Consider the following 26,045-nt stretch of genomic DNA (forward strand, 5'->3'; position numbering starts at 1 on the left):
AAGGGGATTTTGACACATTATGAGGCACAATTTCTCCTTGCCTTCAACCTCAGCACAAATAACCTCCAGTCTCTTTCTGCGCCAGCTAAAAGGAATTTATGGGTGGGAGTCTTTTTTATCCCCCATTCCTCCATGGAAATTTCAAAGTGAAACAGGTGAACAGTGCCAGGGAAGACGACGCTAAGGTCATCAGCGGCCGTCTCCCAGTAGAGCTTCTGTCGTTTTCACTCCCTGCATCTCTCCGGCCTTTCGCATACCTCTCCTTCTATCTTCATTCTGCTCCAAATTGCTCTTCTAACAGCAGGGGCTGGGCTGTAATCCAGAACATTTCTGGGTAGAGGCTTAGCTTCAAGTGCGCTGCAAATCGGGGAGATCTTTGGTGAAGGGTGACACTCTTTGATGCCCTTTTTGGGCCAGCACCTATTGCCATGCCAGCCACGGGTGTATCAATAGAGCCAACACTTATGGGATGCTGGGAAAAAAGTGGTAACTGCTGGTTTTATACAGGTCTGCAAGCTCAGACTACACTGACTTCACAAACTCAGGCAATGTCAGTGCAGTATTCTCTCCTTGTTGATTTGCTGAGGAGTAAATCGTGCAGATCATATGAAAAGTTGAGAGAACGTCAGGGCCGTGTTGCCAGATTGGGCAGTGTTGAATTCCACTGGTATTGGCAGGTAAGCAAAAGTTGGGCTGTCAGATCAGTTTAGCAATTTAAAACCCCAAGAATACATCTGGAGAAAAATTATTCAATTCCCTTAATCCATTAAATTATTCAAAGTAAAAAGGGTCAGGTGATAGATTACAGAATACATTATCCAAAATAATTCTCTAAAAGGATCGTAGAGGGACCAAAATTCTGCAGCAGATGATTTCCTTATGATCTACGAAGCTGCGCTTGTAGCACACAGTAAACTGGCAGAACTATACTGTTACTAATTTAGCTACTTTCATAAACGCACAGTGAGAGGGTCGCACTGTTTGACAGGCATGATGAAAACCTGAGTTATTAACAGAGAGGGGGTGTGAAGGGAAACTACAGTGCACCAACCACCTCAGCACAATTTTATTGTGTGTGTCTGTGTGTGAGCATGTGTGTATTGTGTGCCTCTTATGTGACCCACTTGAAAGTGAACTCTTTAGCTGTAATGAATAATGAATTCCTCTGCGTTACCAGGAATGGATTAATATCTCCTCGCCTTGCGCTCCCTGGTTATGATGAATGTTTGCTGCTCATCTTTTCAGGCCCACTGGGATGGGTTGACTGGGAGAATAAACTTCAACAAAACCAACGGCTTGAGGACAGACTTTGACCTGGACGTGATCAGCCTGAAAGAAGAAGGCCTTGAGAAGGTCCTGCTTGTGTGTGTGCATGTTTGTGTGTATGCACGATGTAAAGTATTGGTAGAATTTATGTTTTTTTCAACTATGAAAATGTTCACAGACAAAAAAAGTCACTTAAAGACTCACACAAACACACACACACTCACTGGATTTTTTCTGTGTGACCTCCCGTCTCTCTGGCTGCCTGTGTGTGTCTGCACCTCCATGAATAATTTAGTCTATTAATAAAAAACCTCTTCAGAGGCCCTCCAATTTCATGAAACCTGAATTAACCTGAGTTGATTTGCAATTACAAACCCCAGCTTAGGCATCTTCTAAAGGCATCTGTGCCACTCGTCTGTGTTTCTTTTTCTTCAAGCTGCCACTGAGAGGCTGTCTCGGGGGTTGCCTCTTCACAGCCGTGGACCACGGCCGAGGGTCCCTGAGTAATTGTGTCAGGTGGGGTGGACACCGGGAGAAGAGGCTTGGGGAACTCATTGTTTTTCAAACCAGTTCCTCACCCACCCGTCCACCTTCAACAGCTTTCTAACTTATAATAAATCAGAGATGTTCAAGGGTCAACACCACTTCTGTATGAAAAGGAATATTAAGGCCCCTGGTAATTGTAAGTGGCACATGTCCACACTGACAAAAGGGTTTTCAGTGCTGCTGTGACCTGACATGTCTAATTTCTGACAAAGTAAAATCAGAATGGTTTTATTAAGGGTGAAAAAAATGCAGATGTGTCAGCATTACATTTACATTTACAGCATTTATCAGACGCCCTTATCCAGAGCGACTTACAATCAGTAGTTACAGGGACAGTCCCCCTGGAGCAACTTAGGGTTAAGTGTCTTGCTCAGGGACATAATGGTAGTAAGCGGGATTTGAACCTGGGTCGTCTGGTTCATAGGCGAGTGTGTTACCCACTAGGCTACTACCACCCTATGACACTGTTCATGCTGTTCATGACCCGGTTGGCATTTTATGACATTTTATCAAGTAAAAAGTAACATTTTAAATTTCTGTGCATCCATCTCAAATAGATCATCATAAATATCATCACATTTACAGACAAAGCCAGTCTGTCTGTAAATGTGAAATGAAGCGTCATATTGTAAAACTGAGTGAAATGACCATCACCAGGGAATTTGGTTTTGGTTGTTGGTGTCCCTCAGTGAGTCAAAGGTTAACTAAACACTGGTGGGTATTAACTGATGTTTCTTCTGCTGCAGATTGGGACTTGGGACCCTCTTAGTGGTCTTAACATGACCGAGAACCAGAAAGGAAAGAACATAAACGTCTCAGACTCCTTAGCCAACCGATCCCTCATAGTCTCCACCATCCTGGTAAGTGTCGTGTCTATTAATCTGTGATTTGAATGAATGAAAAGAAACCTCCCAGGTTGCATATAAAGAAGAGACAACTGTAAGAAAATATAAAGGGTTTTTTTTTTGTTCCATGTACACTATGTGCTGATTTCCTTCTTCAACATGATGAGTCGATGATTAGACCATCAGCTCAACCTAACAAGGGAATGATTGAGAACAATCTCTGCAGGCTTAACCCTCCTATTTCATACTGATTTAACGGTTTTACACAGGCACAACCACGTGCATACATTGAGGAATGAAAAATAAAATGCCATTTTTTACAGAGCTGTGTATGAAGTAATGTTGTTTGCTACTGAATATTCATTCTTTATGTTTTTTAATCCAATCAAAAGATCAAGGACCTGGACTGAGCTAAAGTAATGAAAATTGTCTCATTATGCTAAATGAAGCAGCATTGTATTAAAATATGCTCATATGAACGTTTTCTCATGAAAACAGTTTGCACTATAGATGAAGCCATTGTCTTGCTGAAAATGTAGAATCAAACATCAAAATGCATTAAAACTGGTTTCATCTTACAGTGCAGGCCATATCATCATGCTGTAATCAAGTGCTTACTCCTGTTAATTAGACATCATGTACCAGTTGGGTTAAAATGTATGACTTGTCTTCACTGGGGCTGAGCATGGTGCAATGCCAAATACATTACTTCAGGGCTGTTTCAAGGGACTAATGGACTGACCAGTTGAAGTGGTCATAGAACTGGGAAAACACAGCTCATTCTTAATTCCTATGCACTATTCATTATTATTGGTGGGAAGTATTGATTGGCGACAGAGGAAGAGATGCTAGCTTACCCGGCTGCTGTGAGTGGACAGCAGACCACAGCTTACGAGAGCCGCAGACTGTGTCCCATCAATTACAGCTCAGGCATTTTGAAGTGGCAGCTTAGAAATGAATCCAGCACAGACATTTAGTGGTGGAGTGGAGGCACACCGTCCCATTTGTATTCTGCACAATGTGCTTTTGAAATGCATGCGAGGTATGCAGGGTTCACTCTCATGGAGACAAACTCAATAAATTGGTTGCGAGCCAGGCTAATATATTGATTAATCAGATTTTGTTCATTTTTTTTCTCTAATAAGCAGGTTGATTCATTAGTGAGTGGTGCTGAATCTGGGAACATGTGAAAACATTCTACTGGAGAAAACCCACAGCCTGGCCGGCATTTGTACAAATTGGTGCAGATGGCAGAAAAAATGTATGCAGCAGTTTATGTTAACTAACTAATTTAGTGGCACTAAATTATTTTACATGCATTTACAGGATGTGTGGATAGATGGCTCCATTTGCTTCCAAGAATAGTTTGTGAATATACCCTGTGTGTGAAGCAGATTGTGTAACCGTTGTGACAGAAAATCTTTTCCGTAGTATCCTGATCTATACAACATGGGGTGAGTCACATGCACTAAATTGGAAGGTACAGGAATAGAGAAATTAAAGCAATTTATGATCCTATTATTAAGGATTGCAGCATAAAAATAACAATATGTAGCGGATTGAAAGCTGCCGTTGTTGCATAGCAGGGAATTGAATTGCTGTTATTAGTTAAGATCTGCACGGCTGTAATTGCCGTGTCTGCAGTGAGTCATGGTGAGTACACAGATGTCTTTAAGCTTGTGGAGAAAAGGCAGCAGTGCCTCTGATGACTGTGTTTGTTACTTTTGACTGATGCACTTTGCTATCATTAGCGTTTCCATTTGGTTTCATCCCTATTGGTCTGTGCTTAAATGTGACATGGGGAACGTTGAATGCATACACACACACACACACACACACACGCAAACAGTGTCCTCTGCCAGTGGAGTCAGTGGAGTTGAATGATTCAGATGGTTTAGTAGTCAGGCATAAAGAATTTCCATCCGGTTACATCAGTTAATGGATGAGTGGATCATGGTGCTGCTCGGATGGTTGCCGGGTTCAAGAGCCATCACTGCCTGGCTGTTGATGTAATGCCTGGTGATAACTGCCATAAGAGAGGCTCTTGTAGGGAGCTCATGTCTGTAGAAATGATGGAGTCTGCAGCGAGCTGGTGGATGATCTTTCCATTGGATTTCTCCCTCTCAGTCGTCTTGACATGAGAGGGGCATGATAGTGATTTCACAGGAGCAGTGCATGATGGGAAATAAGATACACCTTCATCTCTTCCTTTCGTCCCAGCAGGAGGCACTGGTCCTTGTCGATAAAAGCATTCCAGACACGAGGAAAGATAAATTAAAACAGAATTCCATATGCTGAGTTTATTTACTCGCCACGCACAATCTCTCAGTCATTGATCAAAATGAATTAAGCAGTACAAATCCTGACCGCAGTTACGGGCTGGAGGATCAAAGGTGTCACATAGAGGGGAGAAATAAAAAAAGCACCAAGAGTGGGAGAGAGAAAAACATGAAAGAGTAGGAGAACTGCCTTTACATGCAACTTTAATGCCTTTGCATTGTCTTCAGCACAGTTGTGAGGCTGTAGTGAAAAATTAAGTTTTTAATGGTCTATCAAACTGAAGGGCGTGCAGATAAAGATAAATAAACAAAATGATCTGGGGACAAGGAATATTATGCTTTCTGTACATAAAAGCAGGAGGAGAGGCATGTGTAATGGAATGCAGTTAAACTTTATGATGTGACTGAGCATGACTCAACTCGAAACTTCCTCCCCTCCGACAGGCCTGTCATCTCCCACTCAGCACACAGGCGTCTAGATAGTAAACCACTACAGCGTACTATTTGGCAATTGCACTGCAACCACTATGCATCAGTAAAACTGTGGAGAATAGTATAAAAACTCTCTTTCTACACAAAAAAGCCCTGTATTAAAACCACTCCAATCTGATGTTACCTACCAGAAAGAGGCATGGCACAATAGAGGTTAAAGGGATGAACAGTTTCTAATTTATTAACACCAGTAAATAATTATTGCAGTTACATGTAAATACTGTATGTAAAAAGGGTACCAGTGTTACAGAGAAGCCCAAAAATAAAAGAAAGGAGAGATGATAGAGAAAGAGAGAGGAAAAAGCCAGGAGAAAGAAGAAATGACTCAGGAACTGAAAAGCCCAGTTCCCAATGGAAAGGAAACAGAAACCCAGAGACCACAAGAAAATTCCTTTTATACATTTGACTCCCAGGAAGTTGCCACAGAACAATCAGAATTTGTTGTTTCTGCCCTGTCACGACCCTGTCGTCTCTTGCTTGGGGGTGTTGCCGCAGTCAAACAAAGACACAAGTAGAGGACCAAATGGTTGGCCTTTCACATCTCTTGCTCAGGGGAAGGCTGTTTGACAAAGGTATGGAGAACAAAGAGGTGATGAACCTCTACGCAAAACAAAGCTGCAGAAACATTGTGGCCCTGCAGAATGTCCCATCTTACAGAGGGCTGCTTGATCCCCTTCGACACTGATAATTCAGGGTGGATGGGGATCACAGTTTGTTCATGATTGTGCATCTGCTTGTTTGTCCTGCTCCTTCCTGGTCAGTTGGGAATACAAATGTAGTCGATGGTGGTGGTTCTGTGTCCTTTACGATCTTCAGGTGTCTGAAATCACACTTGCAGGGAAACCTGCCTTCTTTATGGAGATCAAACACAGCAGCATACAGAGAATATTCAACTTAATCAAAGGCTTTAAACACTTGTTTGGGTTTTCTGTCTGGAGTCTGATGAAGTCAAAAAGGTTGCATACAGATTGTACATGTAGAAAAACAGTGTCCATTGTACAGTTAAACTAAATCAGAAAAACAAATGACAACAATGATCAGATATTGTAACGCAAAGACATGTAAGTATAGTGAGAGGAGCTTGAAGTGATATTTGCAAATTTGCATTGACCTATTTTAAATCTGCATTGGCTGGAAAAATAAATACAAATAAAAAGTCCCGCTTGTTGCTATATTATTAGAGAATTCCACCTTTATCAGGGAATTCAAGACTCTTCAAATTGTGTGTGGGGACGGTACCTTTCTCAGTGGCACCTTAAATATGCACTTTGGCACCTTCTGATTACGGGTCTGTTTCCTTACCTGTTAGGCCAACACATTGCCCTGGTCCTGGTGAGGGTATAGTAGTTATGGATATTGAGTGAGTGAGTAATAATGTGCTGTAATAACTGAAATGACCTAAAAACTCAAGCTTTTTTCATGCAGAATTGATAATTCTGCATGAGTTTATAATAAGCTTTGGACTCCCAACTCTTTTCACTTGTACAGGGGATTATTTATTTGTTTATTTATACTTTGGTTAAAATACTGCTTCCTCCAAAGCAAATCAATAAACCAAAAAATATATAAATAAAACAAGTAAAAATGGCTCCAACAATGCAGCGCCATTTATTATCACAGACATAAAATCCATCTTTTAATTGGTTTAAGAAGAGCTTGGATTACTCTGCATATTCTGTTGCTTTTATTTTGTGTGGGACTTGCTATGAACGAATTTGGCACTCTGATATCGGAACATCTCTTTCAGTATGATTGAAATCTGAAGGCTACATCGATGTTCAAAGGCCTGTGCATTTGTTAAACTTATCACAGACATGCTCAGTACCCTCTGTCCCAGTTGATCTGTTTCAGCGCTGATGAATTCTAATGTCTAAGCCGGTTTCTAGTGCTGATGAACTAGTCTGTTAAATAATTACCTTATTTAGTAATATCTTATCTCATGCCTATTCTGTATGCATTTTTGCCACAGACACTGATATAAGGCCTTTTTTTCCTGCCAGATGCTGTCTAAATGGAAAACTGGTCCTAAGGCCAGAGTAAAATAAATATTTACTTTATTTATTGCTGTCTATCCATGATCTCTCGTGGGAGAGTGTTGCAACACTTAAAATAATCATCATCAATACTTTTGTAAAATATGCTTCTAGCCTGACAGAAGACAACAGCATTTATCAGGCAGTAGCAATTCTATCAGCTCATCCAGAAGATGTTGTGGTGTGAGGAAGTATTAGATTTCAGTTTGAAAAGCCATGTTTGCATAATCAAGATTCGGGTCCTCCATCAAAGAGCTCTTGCTGTAAGACAGAAGTGCTATGAGTTATGCATTCAGTCTTTAATGCTATGTTCATTAACATAGTTTCCCCCCCTTTTTTTATTTTGAGTCTGCAATGCAGAAACAGAATACAAACTTGGCTATACAAAGGGAAAATGCTTTCTCATTTATCAATTAGAAGTGTATTGTTTTATGAAGGTCACAATTAAAAAAACGCAAGTCTGGTCATATAACCTTTTACAAATCAGTGCCTGAAAGTCATGTTTTCTTGTTCAAAGTCTCTAAGACGTGTCAGGCCATGCCCTTGCATGCCTCTGCTGGATGCCCCAGCACTAGTCCCTGCGTCATAAAGGGACACAGTCACGGACCTCGGTGCCTTCAAGCATTTACATTTACATTTACATTTACGGCATTTGGCAGACGCCCTTATCCAGAGCGACTTACAACGTGATGTGCAATGTGCAGGTCCTGCTCTTGAATGTCCCTATTGTCGGTGTGGGGGCTTTGCTGGACCCCTAACACCTTTTCAATGCAATTTTTAGTGAGGTATATCCTCACACAGACTTATTAAACATTATGCTAATAACAGGTTCTATGATAAGCCTGTAATAGTGCATTGGATAAATGAGACAGATGACATTATAATGCTGCAAATAAAACTGATTAATTTGATATGTGCATTGGTATAATTTGCTATGACTCCAGCAAAAATCCCACCAACATAACCCATCCAATATAATCACATAATTTCAATCAATAAATATATTAATAATGTTGCATTAATGACTTGTTGAAGGCTTGGTTTGCCTAGCAGGTAAGGGAGTGGAGCCATAATTGGAAGGTTGTGGGTTTGAATCCTAAACCACCAAGGTGCCACTGATGTACCCCTGAAGTGCCGCTGCGCAAAGTACCATCCCCACACACTGCTCCCTGTGAGCCTTTCATTGCTACCCATTGCTCACCAATGCTTAAATGCAGAGGACACATTTCATTGTGTCACCATGCTGTGCTGGTTCACAATGACAATCAGAACAGGAGAACGAAAAAAAACCCCGCAGGCATGTGGTGATTGCCAGAACTGAAAACAACTCAACACAACACTTGCAGGGTTCACAAAAATGTCACAGCCGACCATGGGCTGCTCCACAGTGCTTATTAACCGCAGTCCTGATTGGGCCCAGGTGTGTCTCCAGGTGCAGCCAATCCTGACAGAGCCCCCCCTTCATGGTCGACGTCTCCAGAGCCCCAGCAATACCATCAGTGGAGGAGGTGGGGCGGGCGGCGGTAACTACAGGGCTCCTGCACTGCTGTGTCCTCCCACTGGGGGACCCTCTGACTGGCTCCCAGAAGTGGTTCCCACATGGTGGCCTTGGTCCCTCCAACCTGCACATAAAAGTCAGGGCTGACTCTGCACATCCCCTCTGGCGCGTCTTGCGTCGTTCCCTGCCCCGTGCAGGGAGGCGGTCACGGGCCCTCCGCCGACTGCATACTGCACCCCTGGGTGGTGCATTCTAGGCACATGTAGCCCCTCTTGATGCACGTCCCGGCTGGCAGTGCGACCAGAGGTCCAGCGCCCTCCAGCAACTGTTTACTGCACCACCAGTTGGTGCATTCTGCTGGCAGTGCGACCGGTCCCAGACCATCCGGCGACCGTTTACTGCACTCCTGGGTGGAGCATTCAAGGCACATGCAGCCCCTCTCACTGCACGTCCCTGCTGTTAGTGCGACCAGCTCTCCTATCTGCACCGTGCAGAGAGGCGGTCACGGTCCATCCGGTGACCAATTGCTTCATCCCTGGGTGTTGCATTCTAGGCACATGCAGCCCCTCTCACTGCATGGTCTGCATGGTCCTCCTCTGCCTTTTACCTCTGTGCTTTTGATTTAAGCTGCGACATTCTGTCACGTCCACGTACTGACTGGGGAAGGAAGCGCAGAGGTGGGACATACTGGAAACAATGATTTACTTACAATACAAATCAAAACGCAGCGAGGGCCAAAAGCAGGGGTAACAAAACCTGGAGGTGTGTGGCGATTGCCAGAACTGAAAACAATTTAACACAACAGTTGCAGGGTTCACAAAAATGTCGCAGCCGATGATGGGCTGCTCCACAGTGCCTTTTAACCGCAGTCCTGATTGGGCCCAGGTGTGTATCCAGGTGCAGCCAGTCTGTTTTTTTGAGCTGAGCTGATGATGGTTTCAGACAATGAAAGGCCTGATTGTATTAGAAAATATTCTTTAGAAGTGGTTAATTGTGGCCGCTTTGCTGTTCAACCTGTACTCCCCAACTCTCCCCGCCTCCCAACCCCACCCCTTGCATACACTGAAGCTTTGTTACATCACTCCTTCCCTGGTACCCGTGACCCCCCATGTTATATACACCCTTGTAAATGTAACACTATTGTTAGCTTTCTAGCCACTAGTCCTGCAACTTGTAGGCTTTAAGTATAAGAAGTGTAGTGTAGAAGATCCAGCATCCTTAAAATCTATATACCCAAAGTGATGATTATGCATTAAACCTAAGCTTTATGTATGCAGTACAGGTATGGCTTATTTGTGATGTGACAAACTGGCTATGTACAGCAGGGCGGCCATCAGGAGGGCTGATGAGCTAATGATGCCGTGCATAGACATTCAGGTGCTACTCATTTGTAATATGTCCTTTATATGTTAATAAGCCTTGTAGCTGTAATTGCAGTGCCCCACAGTTGACAGAGGTCTGTAGTTTGTCATTGGCTAATGGGTTGACTAACCCTGTGCTGTGACTGAAGACAGGTGTTATGATGGCTTGTCTGCTCCACTGGAACTACAATATCACATAATAAAAAAGACAGTTTTATACTCAGCTGCTGTCAAAACACTCATTTTGAATCAATGGTGCATCAAGGTGACTGATGAATCTGTACATTGGCCTTAATGTCAGTAAAGCAATGCAGTCTAAAAGGAGCAATTATATACACCCATCACTACTGACATACTGGCTTCATTTATGTATTTATTTGTTTGTTTGTTTAACAGATGTGGACTAGAGTATTTAGGCTCAGTAAAGACTTTCACACTTCTGACATCTGAACCTCCCATCTGTCTGGTGCCGATCACATATGGCAGCTCTACATGGCTCTAAGCACTTCAAGGGATTTTTATATTTTTTCACCATGTTTTCTAGCAGCTCTACCAAATTTTGCGCTGTTTCTGGCTCTTTAAATCTTACAAGGTCAATTTGACCACTATTTGTACAAACTTTGCATGGAGATAACTGGTTAATAAAAGCACAATAAGTCAAAAGCCACAGCTTCTTTGGAATCCTGTCAAACAAATGCTGCAAAGAGATGGAGATCATATGGAGTCTGCTGTGCCTCTTTCCTTCACTCATCTTTTCCATCATGTCTGTCTCCATACTACTTTTCATTCTCATTACTTTCTGGTTCTCACAGCAGAGCAGAGATATCACAAGAGAGAATAATCTCATAAAATATCATCTGTTATTATTTTATTGATCCTCTGTGGTGCTTGACTTCTTTCTGAAGCACCGGGTGGCGCTGTTGAAATTCTGACCACATGGGCACCATTAGATCTTATTGTTCTTTCAACGTGGCATGCACTTGATGTGAATATTATAAGCTACTTATTATTCTAACTCTGGTATCGACACAGGCATCTCATCTTCATCAAACTTTTATATCTCCACTGCTGCATCAAAAGTAAGAGTCAAAAAGGAAAAGGCTTTCATCTCTCAACAGCCAGAAAGAGATGAAGATATTATCATCTTCACAGGGCACCTGCTCGCCACACTGTACTTTTCCATGCAACGGATGTTTATAAACCTCCAGACTGTGTCCAAACACTGCAGCCTGCGCACTGTGGCACGTTGCCATGGTGATCCACACATGCATACAACACAGCCAGTCTTCAGACTCAGCAGGTTATTCAGGAAGGCAGTGGGACAACAGAAGTCATATCAGCACCATATTAAAGCAAAGAGACCCCAGGGAGTGAGCAAAGCCAAGCTCATAACCACAGCTGTCCACCAGCAATTCTGGCAGTATCTCCTTGCCTCCTATTCCTCTGTCTGTCTGTCTGTCTCTCTCCCCCTCCCTCTCTTCTAAAACAAAGCAGAACTGAGAGACAGAGACAAAGACTTTCATGAAGAGCCCAGTCGGGGCTGGTCAAATGGTGGCTCAGTCAGAGACCCTTAAGCCTTGAAAAGATTGAATTAGATGTTTTGTGGGAACGCTGTTCTGAAAAATACTATAAACTGGAACAGGGAGCAAAGCAGCACCAATTAGTCTGGGGGTCGAATGCGAGGAGAAGTGAAAGTGAAGTGATGCTGCAGCACCTTGTGGTGCAGCACCGCACATGGTGAAACAACAAAATGTGTCCTCTGTATTTAACCATCACCCTTAGTGAGCAGTGGGCAGCCATGACAGCCACCCGGGGAGCATTGAGTGGGGACGATACCTTGCTCAAGGGGACCTCAGTGGTACTCAGTGGGACTGGTGGTTCTAGGCCAGTGGTTCACAACATTTTTTCCTGAACCCTCCTTTGGCTTTGCCCAAAATGAGCCAAATAGCTCCCATTCCCGATTCCTTCCCGTCTATATTGACTTATAGGCCTGACTTAATTGTTAGGCTGTGTGGTGCATTTAGATAAATGACAGTCACAAAGTCAGTGTCTTTACTGCGGCATTTCTATACAACCATGACCCTGTGACCCCATGTTAAAAAGCTCAACCACGAGCGCTAGACTAAAAGGGAAAGAAAATGTGCGGGTTTAAATATAATCGCCAGCTGCTTGCCCCCATTTCACATCCTCAGCATCTCTTTCACAATAATTAAAACGCATCACCTCACAAAGGTGGCAGAGTATTGCCAATCAAATGAACATTTTATTTATGAACTAATGTTCAATGAAACAAACAAAATGCAAAACACTTTAACAACCATGGGAACAAATTTAGAAGCAGCAAATCATATGGAAAGGATGGGTACTATAGACCGGAGGTCTATACTCCTTAAACACACGCACACACACACAGCACCATGCTTAAAATCCAGCACACACACTCATTTCAGCTGTGGTTTCCATGCCATCCTGTGATGAGCATGGCTTATCTGTTAGCAATGGTTGGACAAGAGCTCCTTTCCGAGCAGAAGACAAATGCCACAGCACGCAGAAATACAAGCCACGACCCAGAGCTGCGGGCTACTGCACAACAATACCCTCAACTGTACTGAACTACTGCTGGTAATGATCGTGAGGACCGTGTGGGGGTGCGACAGGGATGTACAATCCTCCCAGCTGCTAGTCACCAACAAAGCAAATCAACTGGCCCTTGTGCTAAGCTGACAGCCTATCACTTCATCATATTTACAAAGCATTTGCTGGTGAGAGCAACAGTGGGCAGAGAGTCTGGGGATGCGGGTGACCAGGCTCCCGTATTGTAGCTATTATTTATTATTACATTCATGCACTTGCCCATCAGTGTGTCTCACACAGACACACCCTTCAAATTGGGTGAGTTTATCTTTTAAGAATGCACACACACACACATGAACATGTCTGTTAGATCATGCTGACATGTTGGAGATCACAGTTTTATCAGAGCAGTCATTACTTCTTCTCTCTCTTCCTCCTTCTTCCTGTTTTCCCTTGGCAGGAGGAGCCATATGTGATGTTCAAGAAGTCTGACAAGCCCCTGTATGGAAATGACCGTTTTGAGGGCTACTGCATTGACCTGCTGCGGGAGCTGTCTGCCATTCTGGGCTTTACCTATGAGGTCAAGCTGGTGGAGGATGGGAGATATGGAGCCCAGGATGAGACAACTGGCCAGTGGAATGGCCTCGTCAGGGAGCTCATGGACCACGTGAGTCACTTTTTACATCTCCAGGGGAGAGTCATTAAAATATGGGGGTAGAATGACTTCTAATGAATAGAATTAGCAAAATTAATTAAAAAAATGTGTTATGAAAAACTTCCTGTCTTCTGTCACAGGTTGCATTTGGCACTTTTATACCCTCATTAACAGTCTGGTGTTGAAAAACAATTAAAATAGCATCATCTGGAGCAAATTGGAGCATCATCTGGAGCTGCAATTTACAAGGCATGAAAATGAACAATGTATGGCAATGTAAAACAAAGTAAAACAATGACTGGGCAGGGGGTAGATGGTAATAAAGCTAATATTCATTTTACCCATTGTGTTTTCATGCAATTCATGTACATTGTTTACATTTCATGGTGAAAAAATGTGGTTTATTGTGCATATATTTTATGTTTTATCAGAGTGCATTTCAGTTTCCACTCCAGTGCCCCAATTCTTTCATTAATTGGTTGAAGGGTTCTCTCAGCAGGGTCTGAATGCTTTAATCAGTGACTGACCTAAATATGATCTCCAGACACCTCTGATGAGGTAATATGACAGATTTGGTTTTTCTATCCAATCTTCTCCCAATATGCGTGAGTCCTTCCTCTGTTGAATAAGGGGAATATCCCTTATCCTGCTGCTGGAACGTGTAAAAAAAACATTCTGCGTACAATGCAGATGGAAGCCATTTTATGAATTTGAATCAATAATGAACTTTACCAGGCTTTGGTTACCTTTAGATACACTGCACTTAATACATTTTCAAATCCTTTCTCACGTATAATAAACTATGCTGCTTTCAGTGCTTCTTGTTTTTACCTTAAACAGGAACTTACCGAACTTGAATGAAACAGAACATTTCTGTGTTGTCCTCAGTTAGCTGGAAAACCAACACTGCATTTTTGAAGACTTTTAATAAATCAATTATATGTGTGTGTGTTTGTGTGTGCAATGGAGGTGTGAAATAAATAAGGTCATCCCATGTTAGAGCTAGGGAGTGGACGAATCGTGAAGGCTCTAACATGAGTCCTTTCCCCTTTAGAGGTTATTAAAACACTCCCACTCTCACACACACCCCTAGCACCTTGTTAAGTATGATAAATTAAAAAGTCCTGATTGAAAAGGCAGAAAAACAACAGCCTCTGCTCACTCAATATTTAATAACTGACCTCATCACAGCCAACACTGGCCACCGGCATCTTCCACAACATCGCACACACACCTCCACTTGCCACTCCGGTCTAAGGACTGAGTGCCGGCAATTAGACTTGGTCCCGTACCTTTTCCATCTCTCTGAAGGGCGTTGGACGACAGACTGTAATCGGCCTAGACAACCTTTCACAGGAGTTTGAAGTTGCAGTTTGCAAAGAGGAAACAGCACATTTCAACTGCTGCTGCCAGAGATAAAAACGCCCTGTCAGAGAGGAAGAGAGGGAGACAATAAAGAATCAGATGTCATCTCTCCTTGCCACAGCTCAAAGACAGGCCGATTGCGGCATGTAGTCCTAATGCCTGGCTGCAGGGGAGGAATATGAATAACGCACAGGTGACAATAACACAATAATGAATGCACATCAAGACTGAGATGTGGAGGGGTTTTATTATGGCAGCTGAAACTCATCCCATTTTGCTTGATGAACTGCAGACCATTGCGGGCAAATCTGATGTTTCAGTGAAAAATGATCAAGCTGACCTTGCCGTTCTCCTTTAAGATCAGGAGTCTGGGACATACATCACATCGAAACATGGACCCTAAGAAGGTCAGATAAGAATGGTTCACTCATTTATTTCCGTCATTAAAGTTTGACTTACTGCAAACAAGCAATAAAGTGAAAAATGACAAACATACACAAATTGAAAATAAATAATACTATAGATAAATAGCGTGGAAATGCTCATCATCATAAAACTAAAAATGACTGTCTATGACCTGATCCTTCCATAAACCTCCTTGACCCAGGACATATGCATTCATTACACTCGTCCATCTTCCACATGACGGTGTGGAGCCTCTGGTATAGTGGCTCCCCTGTCCTCTGTGGACAATCTCCTCTGGAACTGTCCATATTTCATTAAAAACATCACTGTCCTGAATGAGCTGCTGAAACAGTACCTTCTAAATCAAGCTCATGAGGAACAGGAGGATATTGGATGGAATGAGAGAGAGAGAGAGAGAGAGAGAGAGAGAAGCTCTAAATTTCCTCTTAAGTGCTTTAGGACAGGCTGTGTAGTGTAAAAGGCCCTGTTTTCTTAATTTGATTGCCTCTAAATGCTCGTCCTCTGCTGACTTACAGCATGTGGCTCCTCCACTCTGTGATTTCTTGTTCTGACAGAAAGCTGACCTGGCAGTGGCTCCCCTGGCGATCACCTACGTTCGAGAAAAGGTCATCGACTTCTCCAAGCCCTTCATGACCCTGGGGATAAGTATTCTGTACCGCAAACCCAATGGGACCAACCCCGGCGTCTTCTCCTTCCTCAACCCCCTGTCTCCTGATATCTGGATGTATATTCTGCTGGCTTACTTGGGTGTCAGTTGTGTGCTGTTTGTCATTGCCAGGTAACATGTCCCAACACTCCAGTCACCCTAGGCACTTGCGTCTAGCTGGCTTTCGCTCTCATGACTGTAACACCGTGCCTAACCCTTGTTTTCTCTTACTGACACAAATAAAGTTCTAACTCCGAGATTAAACAGCCCCCTCCCTAGCCCTGGTAGGGGGATAAGTGTCGCAGCCTGGAAAAAAAGGGATGCTTAGCAATTCCGGTGCTTCCTTTTCCACACCACTGCCCATCTCCACTCCGCCTGCTGCTCAGGAGATAATGTGCAGTACCACAGACCTTATGAGCAGAGAAGTTAAATCAGGCCTTTAAAGTGTGGCAGAGGCTCTGTTTGGGTAAAGGCGTGTGTGAGAGAGTCTGTGTGTGTATGTGTCTGTGAGTGGGAGTGGGAGACAGTATGGCGTTACCTTCTACCCCTCTCCCACCTCCTCGCTGTCCCCAGTGTCTGTAGTTTGCCTCGTCTTTTCTTCTCAGCTTTCTCTTCACCCTGCTTCAAATGATCAGCTCCCTCCTCCCATGACCCAATATGAATGTCCATATGTGTCTGTGCTTGTGTAGAAAGCATCCGGTGTGTGTTTCACAGGTGCAGTGCTACGAGAGGTCAGAGGTCAGGTTAGCGTGTAATTACACTGGATCAATATTAATTAGGCGTCTAGGAAAAGGGGACGCTCCAGTGCTGTAGTGATTGACTGCAACCCAGACCTGGGCCAAAGGCAGCTTAACACAGTTCTTTTCTTACCCATCAGTTCATTAGCAGAAGGCAGTCTGTCAACATGCACAGCTATACACCATAAATAGTCCAGTTCATCAGTCCAGTTCAGCAACAATCAACTGTTTGTGAAGTGAAAGTGAAGTGATTGTTTTTATGATATACTGCAGAGCAGCATTCTGCTGATTCTGATTATGGGCTGCTTCCTTAACTGCTGGACCACCACTGCCCCTTGTGTACTTGGTTAACAAGTTCACTTCTATGGGCTTCAGATTGAGTTGATAGCAGATGTGGGCCAATATGAAGGCGTCATGTCTATTGTGTAAATACAGTCCATGCATTTAACCTCTTATTAAAAGGGGCATTGTGAGGCACAACTGATGGACTGAAGGTGCATATTTCTTTGATAAATGGCCCACAGCCTTGTGTTGGGCTTAATTTATATCTGATTTCAGCCTTGTTGTATTGATATGAGTCCTGGTTTTGACATGAGCTGCACCAGGCTGTTTATAGCCTGTTCTCATTTATTCTAGTTCCGGGGACCCTTCCCCATTCCATTATCTTTTTTGATTTTATTAAACCTTAGTTTTTCCATTAGTCTCCCTTTCATGACAATATCAGGAAACTAATGACCAACTAGTTATTTAATTCACATCACATTAAAAATCACATCAAACAAGTCTTACACTGAGTAATGAAGCATATTAAAAAGATATGGTTGTCAGCAAAAACAACAGAAAAAGCTTCTCTTGTTGCATTATTACAGAATTCATTTGATATGAGGTCACAAACATGCAGCATTTTACTACAGCCTCGACTCTGGCTCAGCCAATAAGATTCTTTAACTGGCTGAGCTCGAATTCCAGTGGCAGACATTTGAAGCATGGTGAAGAAAAGCCAAAAGAAATGTTTCATGTTAACCCTAAAACTTCTGGGTGCACCATGTGTCTATTCAAACGCAACCCTAGAGTTTTACGGTTAATGCACATGTGTTTATTTTCAATGTTACTGGCGATATGAGCACTAAACATGAGAACAAGCTGCAACTGTCATCTAAGTTGGTTCAGAATATGCACCTATCTTTTATGTTAAATCCTGATAAGACTTTCCTGGGTAAGTGTTTAATATTTATGTTCCTTTTTTTAAATAATCTATGCCAAGATGAATTCCCTCATCATTTTTCTCATAGTGGCACTAACCTCACCACTCCTGTGAACAGCTTTGTAAAATGTTGTGATGTGTGTATATGCACTGTAAATGTTCTTGTACACATTTATTTATGTGTGCATGTGTAACTGCTTTGTTGTGGCTTTCTTTTCAGTATGTGATAATGCATAAAAGAGTGAAAGTCTGTGTGTGTGTTTGCGCGCATGGATGAATTTGTGTTTGTATGCATGAGAGAGGGAGGGAGAGAGAGAGAGAGAGAGAGAGAGAGAGAGAGAGAAAGGGATCACAGGGTGACTTAACCTTAAAGTTTTCCTGGAGCTCCTGCAGAGTTTAGCATTCATCCTTGCGGATGGGATACAGAAAAAAAGCTTAAATATTTACATTCTGTTCAGATTCCCATTGCATATCACCAGTTGTTGTTGTTCCTGTTGTTTCCCTCTGCCTTCCCACAGATATAACAGCTAATTCTGAAATCTCTGTTCACTCGTATAGCCTCACTTTTAACCCCTTCCAGCCCTCAAAGATTTATAGGCAGGTCAAGGTCATCACACAGTATGATGCAATCAATGTGACATTAAACAGAGTCTGCAGTCTCAGGCTGTAGAATTGCAGCGAGACTGCATCACCAAGGCATGTTCTTTTCAAAGAACAAATGTGCCCAAGTGATTCACAAAACCAGAATTAGTAGTCATTTGGCAGGAGTTAAAGGCAGAATGTAGTTAATTTGGCATTTGGTGTGAATATTGCTGAAATAATTACAGAAGGTTTGTCAAATCAGAATCATTTAGGTGGTGTTTGATTTAGGCCTTCAGAGTGTGGTTACCTATTGTGAGTGAAGTTCAGTCACCAAAACATTTGACTTCTAAAAATCTGATCAGCTCCTCCTTCAGTCACAGTGAGCTTTTATGCCAAATAGGATATATATGGCTCTCTTTTGCGCAAAAGTCATGGAATTCGACCAGGCACTGACGGACTACTAATTTTGTTTCCACACATCATGCAAAAAGGGACGCAGGACTGAAGCTTGCAAGTGGACATTTTAACGAATTCTGCTTAAGGTGCAAATCGCACTTTAAACATAAGGGCTCTATTTTGATCGTGCAAGCACAAATCCAAACATAAGCTAAAAGTGTTAATGCAAGCCATACACACAAAGTAGAAATGTGTAGAAAGACTTTCTGACTGTTTTACATTTATTTTACTTAATAGGATGACAACTGCAAAAAAAAATCATAGTTTGTAATCAGGATGTAAAAAATATGGATTTTAACTAAATAGCTGGAATACAAATATCCAGAAACTTTTTGAAACCGTTTTGCTTCATCTCGCAGGAGAAATTAATGATTTTCCAAAAAAATGTGAATAAATTCCTTCAAAGTATTGATGGGTTTATGATGATTCATGTTCTGCATTAGCAGGGAGTCACCAGGAAATTAGCATGACTGTTGTGTGAGGTAGTCGATGAGGAGGTGGTAATACTGTGATAAAAGTAGCTCTCGCTGAACACATCTTTTTGTCTCGATGATTCAGAACCATAACAGGTAATTCCTCACTAAACTGAGACTAAGTGTTGCCTTAATTCCTGACTGTTGCTTTGGAAGTGAAGTCAAGGAATTATTTCAGGAAATAGGACTGTTTTTTTTATTTTCATTTATTTATTATTACACTCCACAGATGTTTCCAGATGCTGAATGAAAAAATGACTACATTTGACTGTGCCACACTATTGAGAACAACAAATGAAGCATAGTTGAAACATATAGAGAAGTTTAATAATAGCAGCCAAAAACGTAAACAAAATCAGAATTCAAGTGTGGTCTGTGTTTCACACAAACTGGGTAGACGTAGCAGACGAGAAACCAAGACATGAGGAAAGGCAAGGCATAAATATCTGGGAAGGGCAGGAACTGATTATGGGGATTATGACAGGAAGAGGAAAATTTACTGCACACATTTTAAATGCAACTTTCAAAGTCACATAATTTCATTTTGACAACCTTTTATTATTATAGAGTATGAAATATCCAAATGTTATCGGATGCAGTTAACCTAATGACTTTTACATTTAAAATTAAAATGTAATTTATGCAGTTTATCACAATGCAATTTATCACATAAGCTAAAGAAATTTTTAAATAAGTTCTTGCCTTGAACATAAACACAGCATTCATATTTAATCTCTGTTTATGTATTATTATTTGTAATTTTCATCATATCAAGTTGTATTGTTTATTTTCTATTTAAATTAGTAACCCAAAGGTTACAAAGGCTCCCATTGTTTATTTTTTCCCCATCCATCCATCCATCCATCCATACATCCATACATCCATCCATCCTTCTGTCTCTCCTTTTTTGCCTTGTTTGTCCGTGATAATCTGCTTTCCTTTGACCTTGTTGAAAGTTTCCTCTGCCAGAACGCAGATGACCTGTGATAGCGTAAGGTCACTGTAATTGGATCAAACTGACAGCTAACAGATGACATGCGGTTTCTTTAGAGCCAGGTTAAACTGTGTCGCCTTCAGCAGCGAGGAGGATTGGGCTTTAACATTCTGCGTGCGCCCTCCCAACCATTCCTCATAGAGCAAGGCCTGAGCCACACACAGATGACAGCCGTGTTCATCCATGTTCGCAGTGTGCAGTAATTGGCTTTTCGATACATGGTCAGTGGTTTGTTTGGGGTCACAGAAAATGCATAGAAGCCTATTGAAAAAGGTCAGGGGCACTAGTCACATACATCTTGCCAGGGTTACAGTTTAGATTAATTCAAATTGCCATTGCAAATTCACAACCAGACTAATCTGTTTCAAACGGACTGAAGCTGACAGCTTGATTTGGGCCTAAGGATTTGAAATCATCCAAGTCATTTGAAACTATGGAAGATATTTTTTTAGCAGTATCTGTCTTGGACTAATTAAATATTTTAGTTTTGTTCATTGAGAACAGTAACCTCAAAATTTTTGTAGGGACAAATAATTAAATACATTTACATTTAAAGCATTTATCAGACGCCCTTATCCAGAGCAACTTACAATCAGTAGTTACAGGGACAGTCTCCCTGGAGCAATTTAGGGTTAAGTGTCTTGCTCAGGGACACAATGGTAGTAAGTGGGATTCGAACCCGGGACTTCTGGTTCATAGGCGAGTGTGTTACCCACTAGGCTACTACCACCCCTTAAATAAATTAACAAAAACAATAATAATAACTTTCGATAATTATTTTAGAATACAATTTATGCTATTGCAAAGAGCTGTGTGTTGCATTGCAAAAATATCTATGCTGGCTTCTAGTAATCGGTCACCTTGTCTTGCAATTTCAGAAGAGGGGACAATGAGTTATTGTAGCATCAAGTTTGCATTCAGTCCAATTTGATGATGAAGTATATTATATATAATAAGTGAATAGAACAGTATGCACAATATTCCCTCTCCATCGTGCTCTGTCTTCTTATACTTCTTCTACTTCTGGTTTTCCTTTCTAGACTGACTGACCTCTATTGATGCGGTTGAAAATTAAAGAGAAACTAAATCATACACATTCCACTTTAAAAAGAATAAAACCTGCTCTACCTACCAATGGTAGGACCTGTCAGTGGTTGCACTTCGGTGTTTCTGTCTCAGTTCTCATGAGCCCAGTTCGCCCACGGGAGGCTTTGATTAGTCATCCTACACTGGCAGCAGAAAAGCAAGACACCAGATATTCCACCAATTCCATTGCTGCAGCAAAAACGAAATCAGGTCATGATGCTTAATTGTAGCCCAATCAACCTTTACTAATGTAATGTCACTTTTATTTAACATGAATAAATGGGAAATCTCTTTGCTAGAGAAGTGTAGGTGGAAGGAGGGAGTGTGTGATGGGACCTGGCTGTTTGATCTCCTGAATTTTAATACATTTAATATCAGGATTATTCTCTCTCCAAAGTGACAGTGACATTATTCAGATAACACTGAATTAAATTACATATCCAATTGGCTCTGATATCAGAACTCAAAACACTTTAAACAGAACGGTTGCAAAATGAACATATCAACATGTAAAGCTCACTTTGATTGAGGTGGAGAAGATGAGATTATAGTGGAGATAAAAAAATGTTAAACCTCTGGCTCAGATGAGCTACAATGTTTTAACATCAACCTGCTGCTTATATACTTCAGAATGCACTAAAAGCAAGCCATCTAATCATCCGTGCAAATAATGTGCTTATAGTTCTTGTCACTGCTAATGCTGACCTTTTTTCTGTCTTCTTTAGGTTCTGCAGTTTCCCTATTTTTTATATCTATGGTTTCTACACTAAAGTAAATATGTGTCTGTCTGTGTGTGTGTGTTCTTGTTGGTTACCACAGGTTTAGCCCCTACGAATGGTATAACCCCCACCCATGCAACCCAGACTCGGACGTAGTGGAAAACAATTTCACCCTGCTTAATAGTTTCTGGTTCGGAGTTGGAGCTCTCATGCAGCAAGGTAGACGCCTCTGCCTGCCCCTTCGTAGCACATGTCCCACTCTTTGCTGGGGGTTAACTCTTACCTTGTCAGGCCCAAGGCGATGCATGGATGCCTCTGTGCATGTAGCTAGATGCAGAATGCTTGCAAGTTCACCGTATGAATGAGTTGAATGGTGTCTTGAGAAGAGTACAACGTGATTGATAAGAGATGGTCTATAGCATCATTAGCGCTGCATGCCAGATTCTCAACCTCATCACTACCCCATCCCCTCCATTCAGATCAGTGCACCAGGTAAGTACACCATACCACCCTGACCCTATATAATACTCCAAATGGGGATGTAGGGTGAATGTGAGAGATAGACATTCACAGTGCGCTGATGAAACTGACCCTCATGAGATGTTATTCATTATCTTTGGATACCACTGATCTTAACCACAGTGCCACATCTTCTCAACTTATTTTGTAAATGTATTGCTAATGCAGGGACTAATATTTTTAATTATTATATAATAATAGCCTCTAGCTAAACAGTGGCATCATGGATGACTTGAGATGTAATGTTTTTTACAGACAAATATGCCGTTTGAAGTTAGCAGTGTGTTCACTTCAGATTAGCATGGGTTTGTGCAGTGGATCGACTTTTAAAGACATATGCCTATAAAGCATGCATATTAATATGGAGTTTGAAATGTAAATTTCCCTTCCATCGAAAGTGGTCTACTGAACATCTCAGTCAAGTAGAGTCTCCATGTTTGGTGTAGAAGCTGGTAAGATGTGGCCAGAATCTGAACATGCACGCTCTGTTTGTCTGCATGCCATCTCCATGGTGACTACACTGTAGAGAGGCTCCCCAGCCTGTGGCTAGCTCCACCCCCAGGAAACTGTGGGATGTGTTGTTTGGACATGACGTTACCTTGGGTACATGACAGTCAGCCCCAACCAGGTTCTGTGTTGATCATGTTCCACTGCCAAAGTGCAGTCAGACTGCAATGGTCTGTATAAACCATAGCGGGTAAGGTGTCTCCTCAAAAAGATGTTCAACCATTTCTATATGTTATTTGGAATTGTTTTAATTTTATTCCTTTCTGTTTAGATTCATATTTTGTTTTCTGTTATTTAGTTTGGGATGCAGGGCATTGTGGGTAACTTTAAGATTTTTTTAATAATCGAATCGTACAAAAGGCTGGTGGGAAGAGAGGAAAGATTTGATTCTTCATGCCAGCTAAAGAGGAAGGAGAAAAAATGTTGAAGGAAAGGGAAGACATAGCATATGTCAAGAAGGCTGGAAGGGCGAAAGAGAGAGATTCTACTTCTCTTCTTAAAAGAAGTTTAAGGTGGAAGACTCCAGCTGGAGTTGGCTGTCATGTCCAAACCTGCTCCTCAAGTGACAGGTCACTGAATGAACTGTGAGAAAGTTAGAGCAAAATTATTTATTTTTCTTTTTGGCCAATCATTAGAATAAAAATATCTTTCTCACTGTCCATGGCCTTCTGCAGCAGACTGAATGTGCAAGATCTCAGCATTCTCAGGTTGCTTGGGGAGACGTGCAATTTTGTATTTATCCCCTCCCCTTGAGAACCTTAACCACGCCCACAACCACCTGCTCCTCCTCTTTCTTCCTCCTACTTTTTCTCATTCCTGCATGAGACCACAAATAGCAAAAGCTGTTGAGTGAAGATTTTTTATGTGATTGGAAAAAATGGATTACCTGATTTGGCATGAGATCAATTAATAAGGCTTGTTCTTTTAAAAGACTGATGCAGTAGATACCAGTTTGCATTTAGTCAGTTCAAATAAATTTGATGGTACTTGTCACGTTGGCAAGCTGACGGGGGAATGATTTATTACTAAACAGAAATCAAAACAGCGCGATGGCCGAAAACAGGGAAATAAGGGGAAAACACAAACTAGCCCGCAGGCATGTGCCGATTGCCAGAACTCAAAACACTTTAAACAGAACGGTTGCAAAATTAGGTTCATGACAGAGATCACAAAAATGCCGCCAGAATCACAGGCTTTTTTAAAGCTGTCCTGCTTGACCCCAGGTGATGTTTCCAGCTGTAGCCAATCCTGACAGTACTAAGTTTTGCTAGCTTCAAGATGTCTTAATTGCGCTTCACTAGCATAACAGATTCTCTGCTGAGTAAAAAAAAAAGTAATCATCATCATACCCAGTGGTTAAAGAAAATAAAAATGAAATATATAATTTTAGTTCTTCCCATTATCTGGAAAAATAACTTACTTACGCAGAATTAAATTAATTGATTAAGTAATAAATAGCAAGAGAGGGAGCGTAAAAATCACTCCAGCCTTCGGTTTGAATTCTTGCTGCCTTGCAGTAGCCCTGGTCCTCTGGAACTCATCCACATCTCCAGTGGGTAACCCGATGCATCTGACCCCACTCTCTACTCCTCTCACCAGGCTCTGAGCTCATGCCCAAAGCCCTTTCCACCAGGATAGTAGGGGGCATATGGTGGTTCTTCACCCTAATCATCATCTCATCTTACACGGCCAACCTGGCTGCCTTCCTCACTGTGGAAAGGATGGAGTCGCCCATTGACTCAGCCGATGACCTTGCCAAGCAAACGAAGATTGAGTATGGTGTGGTGGAAGATGGCTCCACTATGACATTTTTTAAGGTGAGTGGAACTCTGTTTGTGTGCTAATTGAAAAGTGACTAACCAGTAAATCATAAGACCAACATCATATTCCAGTTTAACTGAGACTATAGGTATGGTAACTCATGTCAACCTTGCCACATTTATGGAAATGCTAATATCTCTACAAAGAGACAGTTCTCTACACTGTCTATTCATTACACTCAATTTAATGTTGCAGTACTTCCAACTAGGAAATGTATATAATAACAGAATTGTTATACAACTGGTTCTTTTTCACAAACTAATATAACAACTAATATTTAATGAGTGTACACTGTAATTTAATGACTTGCAATGCAATTGTATTCCATGTGATTTGTATATAACACATGGTCAATGACAGAATGGGACCATTCATTCAATAAACACTGCACATCAAAATCAATCATTAATTTTTGTAACAAAATATTTAGTCTGATATTTGTAAAATTATTGACTTTCAACTAGGGGTGGGAAAAATGGCCTAAAAATAATTTCACAATATTTTTAACAATACACTCTTATCAGGAGGTGAGTCTCAAGGGACATGAGCAGACAAGGTGGAGGAAATCGGTATTTCAGTATGAGTGAAGGTGGAGAAGCTGCATCGAAAGCTCCACTAGTGTCTAAGAACACCACGGTAGAATTTGGTTGAACTTTGACCTCTGCCCGTTTTAAGACACATTGTCGCACGAATAGTAGAGACAAGGCATTGAAGTGGGCTCTCAAACCAAGGTGGAGGACAGTTGATTTATTGATTTGGTCTTGGCTCTATTTAGCTTTATTTTCAGTTTTACACTTTCCTTTTTTTTACCCAGGTAAAGTATTACCGTAATCAGCAAAATTAGTGCCTACCCAATATGTATGCAGATATTTGGACATAAAGATATTTATAAAAAAAAAAACATTTATGAATTAAGGAAATAAAATAATGGATCCAGGTGTATTGCCAAACTGAAATGCCT

The 26,045-nt window shown here is 41.6% G+C and overlaps 1 protein-coding gene across 1 annotated transcript in view; it reads left to right on the plus strand.

Moving 5' to 3' along the window:
* The window catches only part of grik2 (glutamate receptor, ionotropic, kainate 2), a 161,671-nt gene that overhangs the window by 99,254 nt on the left and 36,372 nt on the right, over positions 1–26,045 (plus strand). Inside the window, exons 9-14 of the mRNA XM_028978938.1 lie at positions 1,246–1,353; positions 2,559–2,672; positions 13,355–13,561; positions 15,895–16,118; positions 22,338–22,456; positions 24,863–25,080. Coding sequence (XP_028834771.1) covers positions 1,246–1,353; positions 2,559–2,672; positions 13,355–13,561; positions 15,895–16,118; positions 22,338–22,456; positions 24,863–25,080 — 990 coding nt within the window. The remainder of the gene's footprint in view (positions 1–1,245; positions 1,354–2,558; positions 2,673–13,354; positions 13,562–15,894; positions 16,119–22,337; positions 22,457–24,862; positions 25,081–26,045) is intronic.

This window comes from Denticeps clupeoides, chromosome 5 (genome assembly GCF_900700375.1).
Source record: "Denticeps clupeoides chromosome 5, fDenClu1.1, whole genome shotgun sequence".
Classification (NCBI taxonomy): Eukaryota; Metazoa; Chordata; class Actinopteri; order Clupeiformes; family Denticipitidae; genus Denticeps; species Denticeps clupeoides.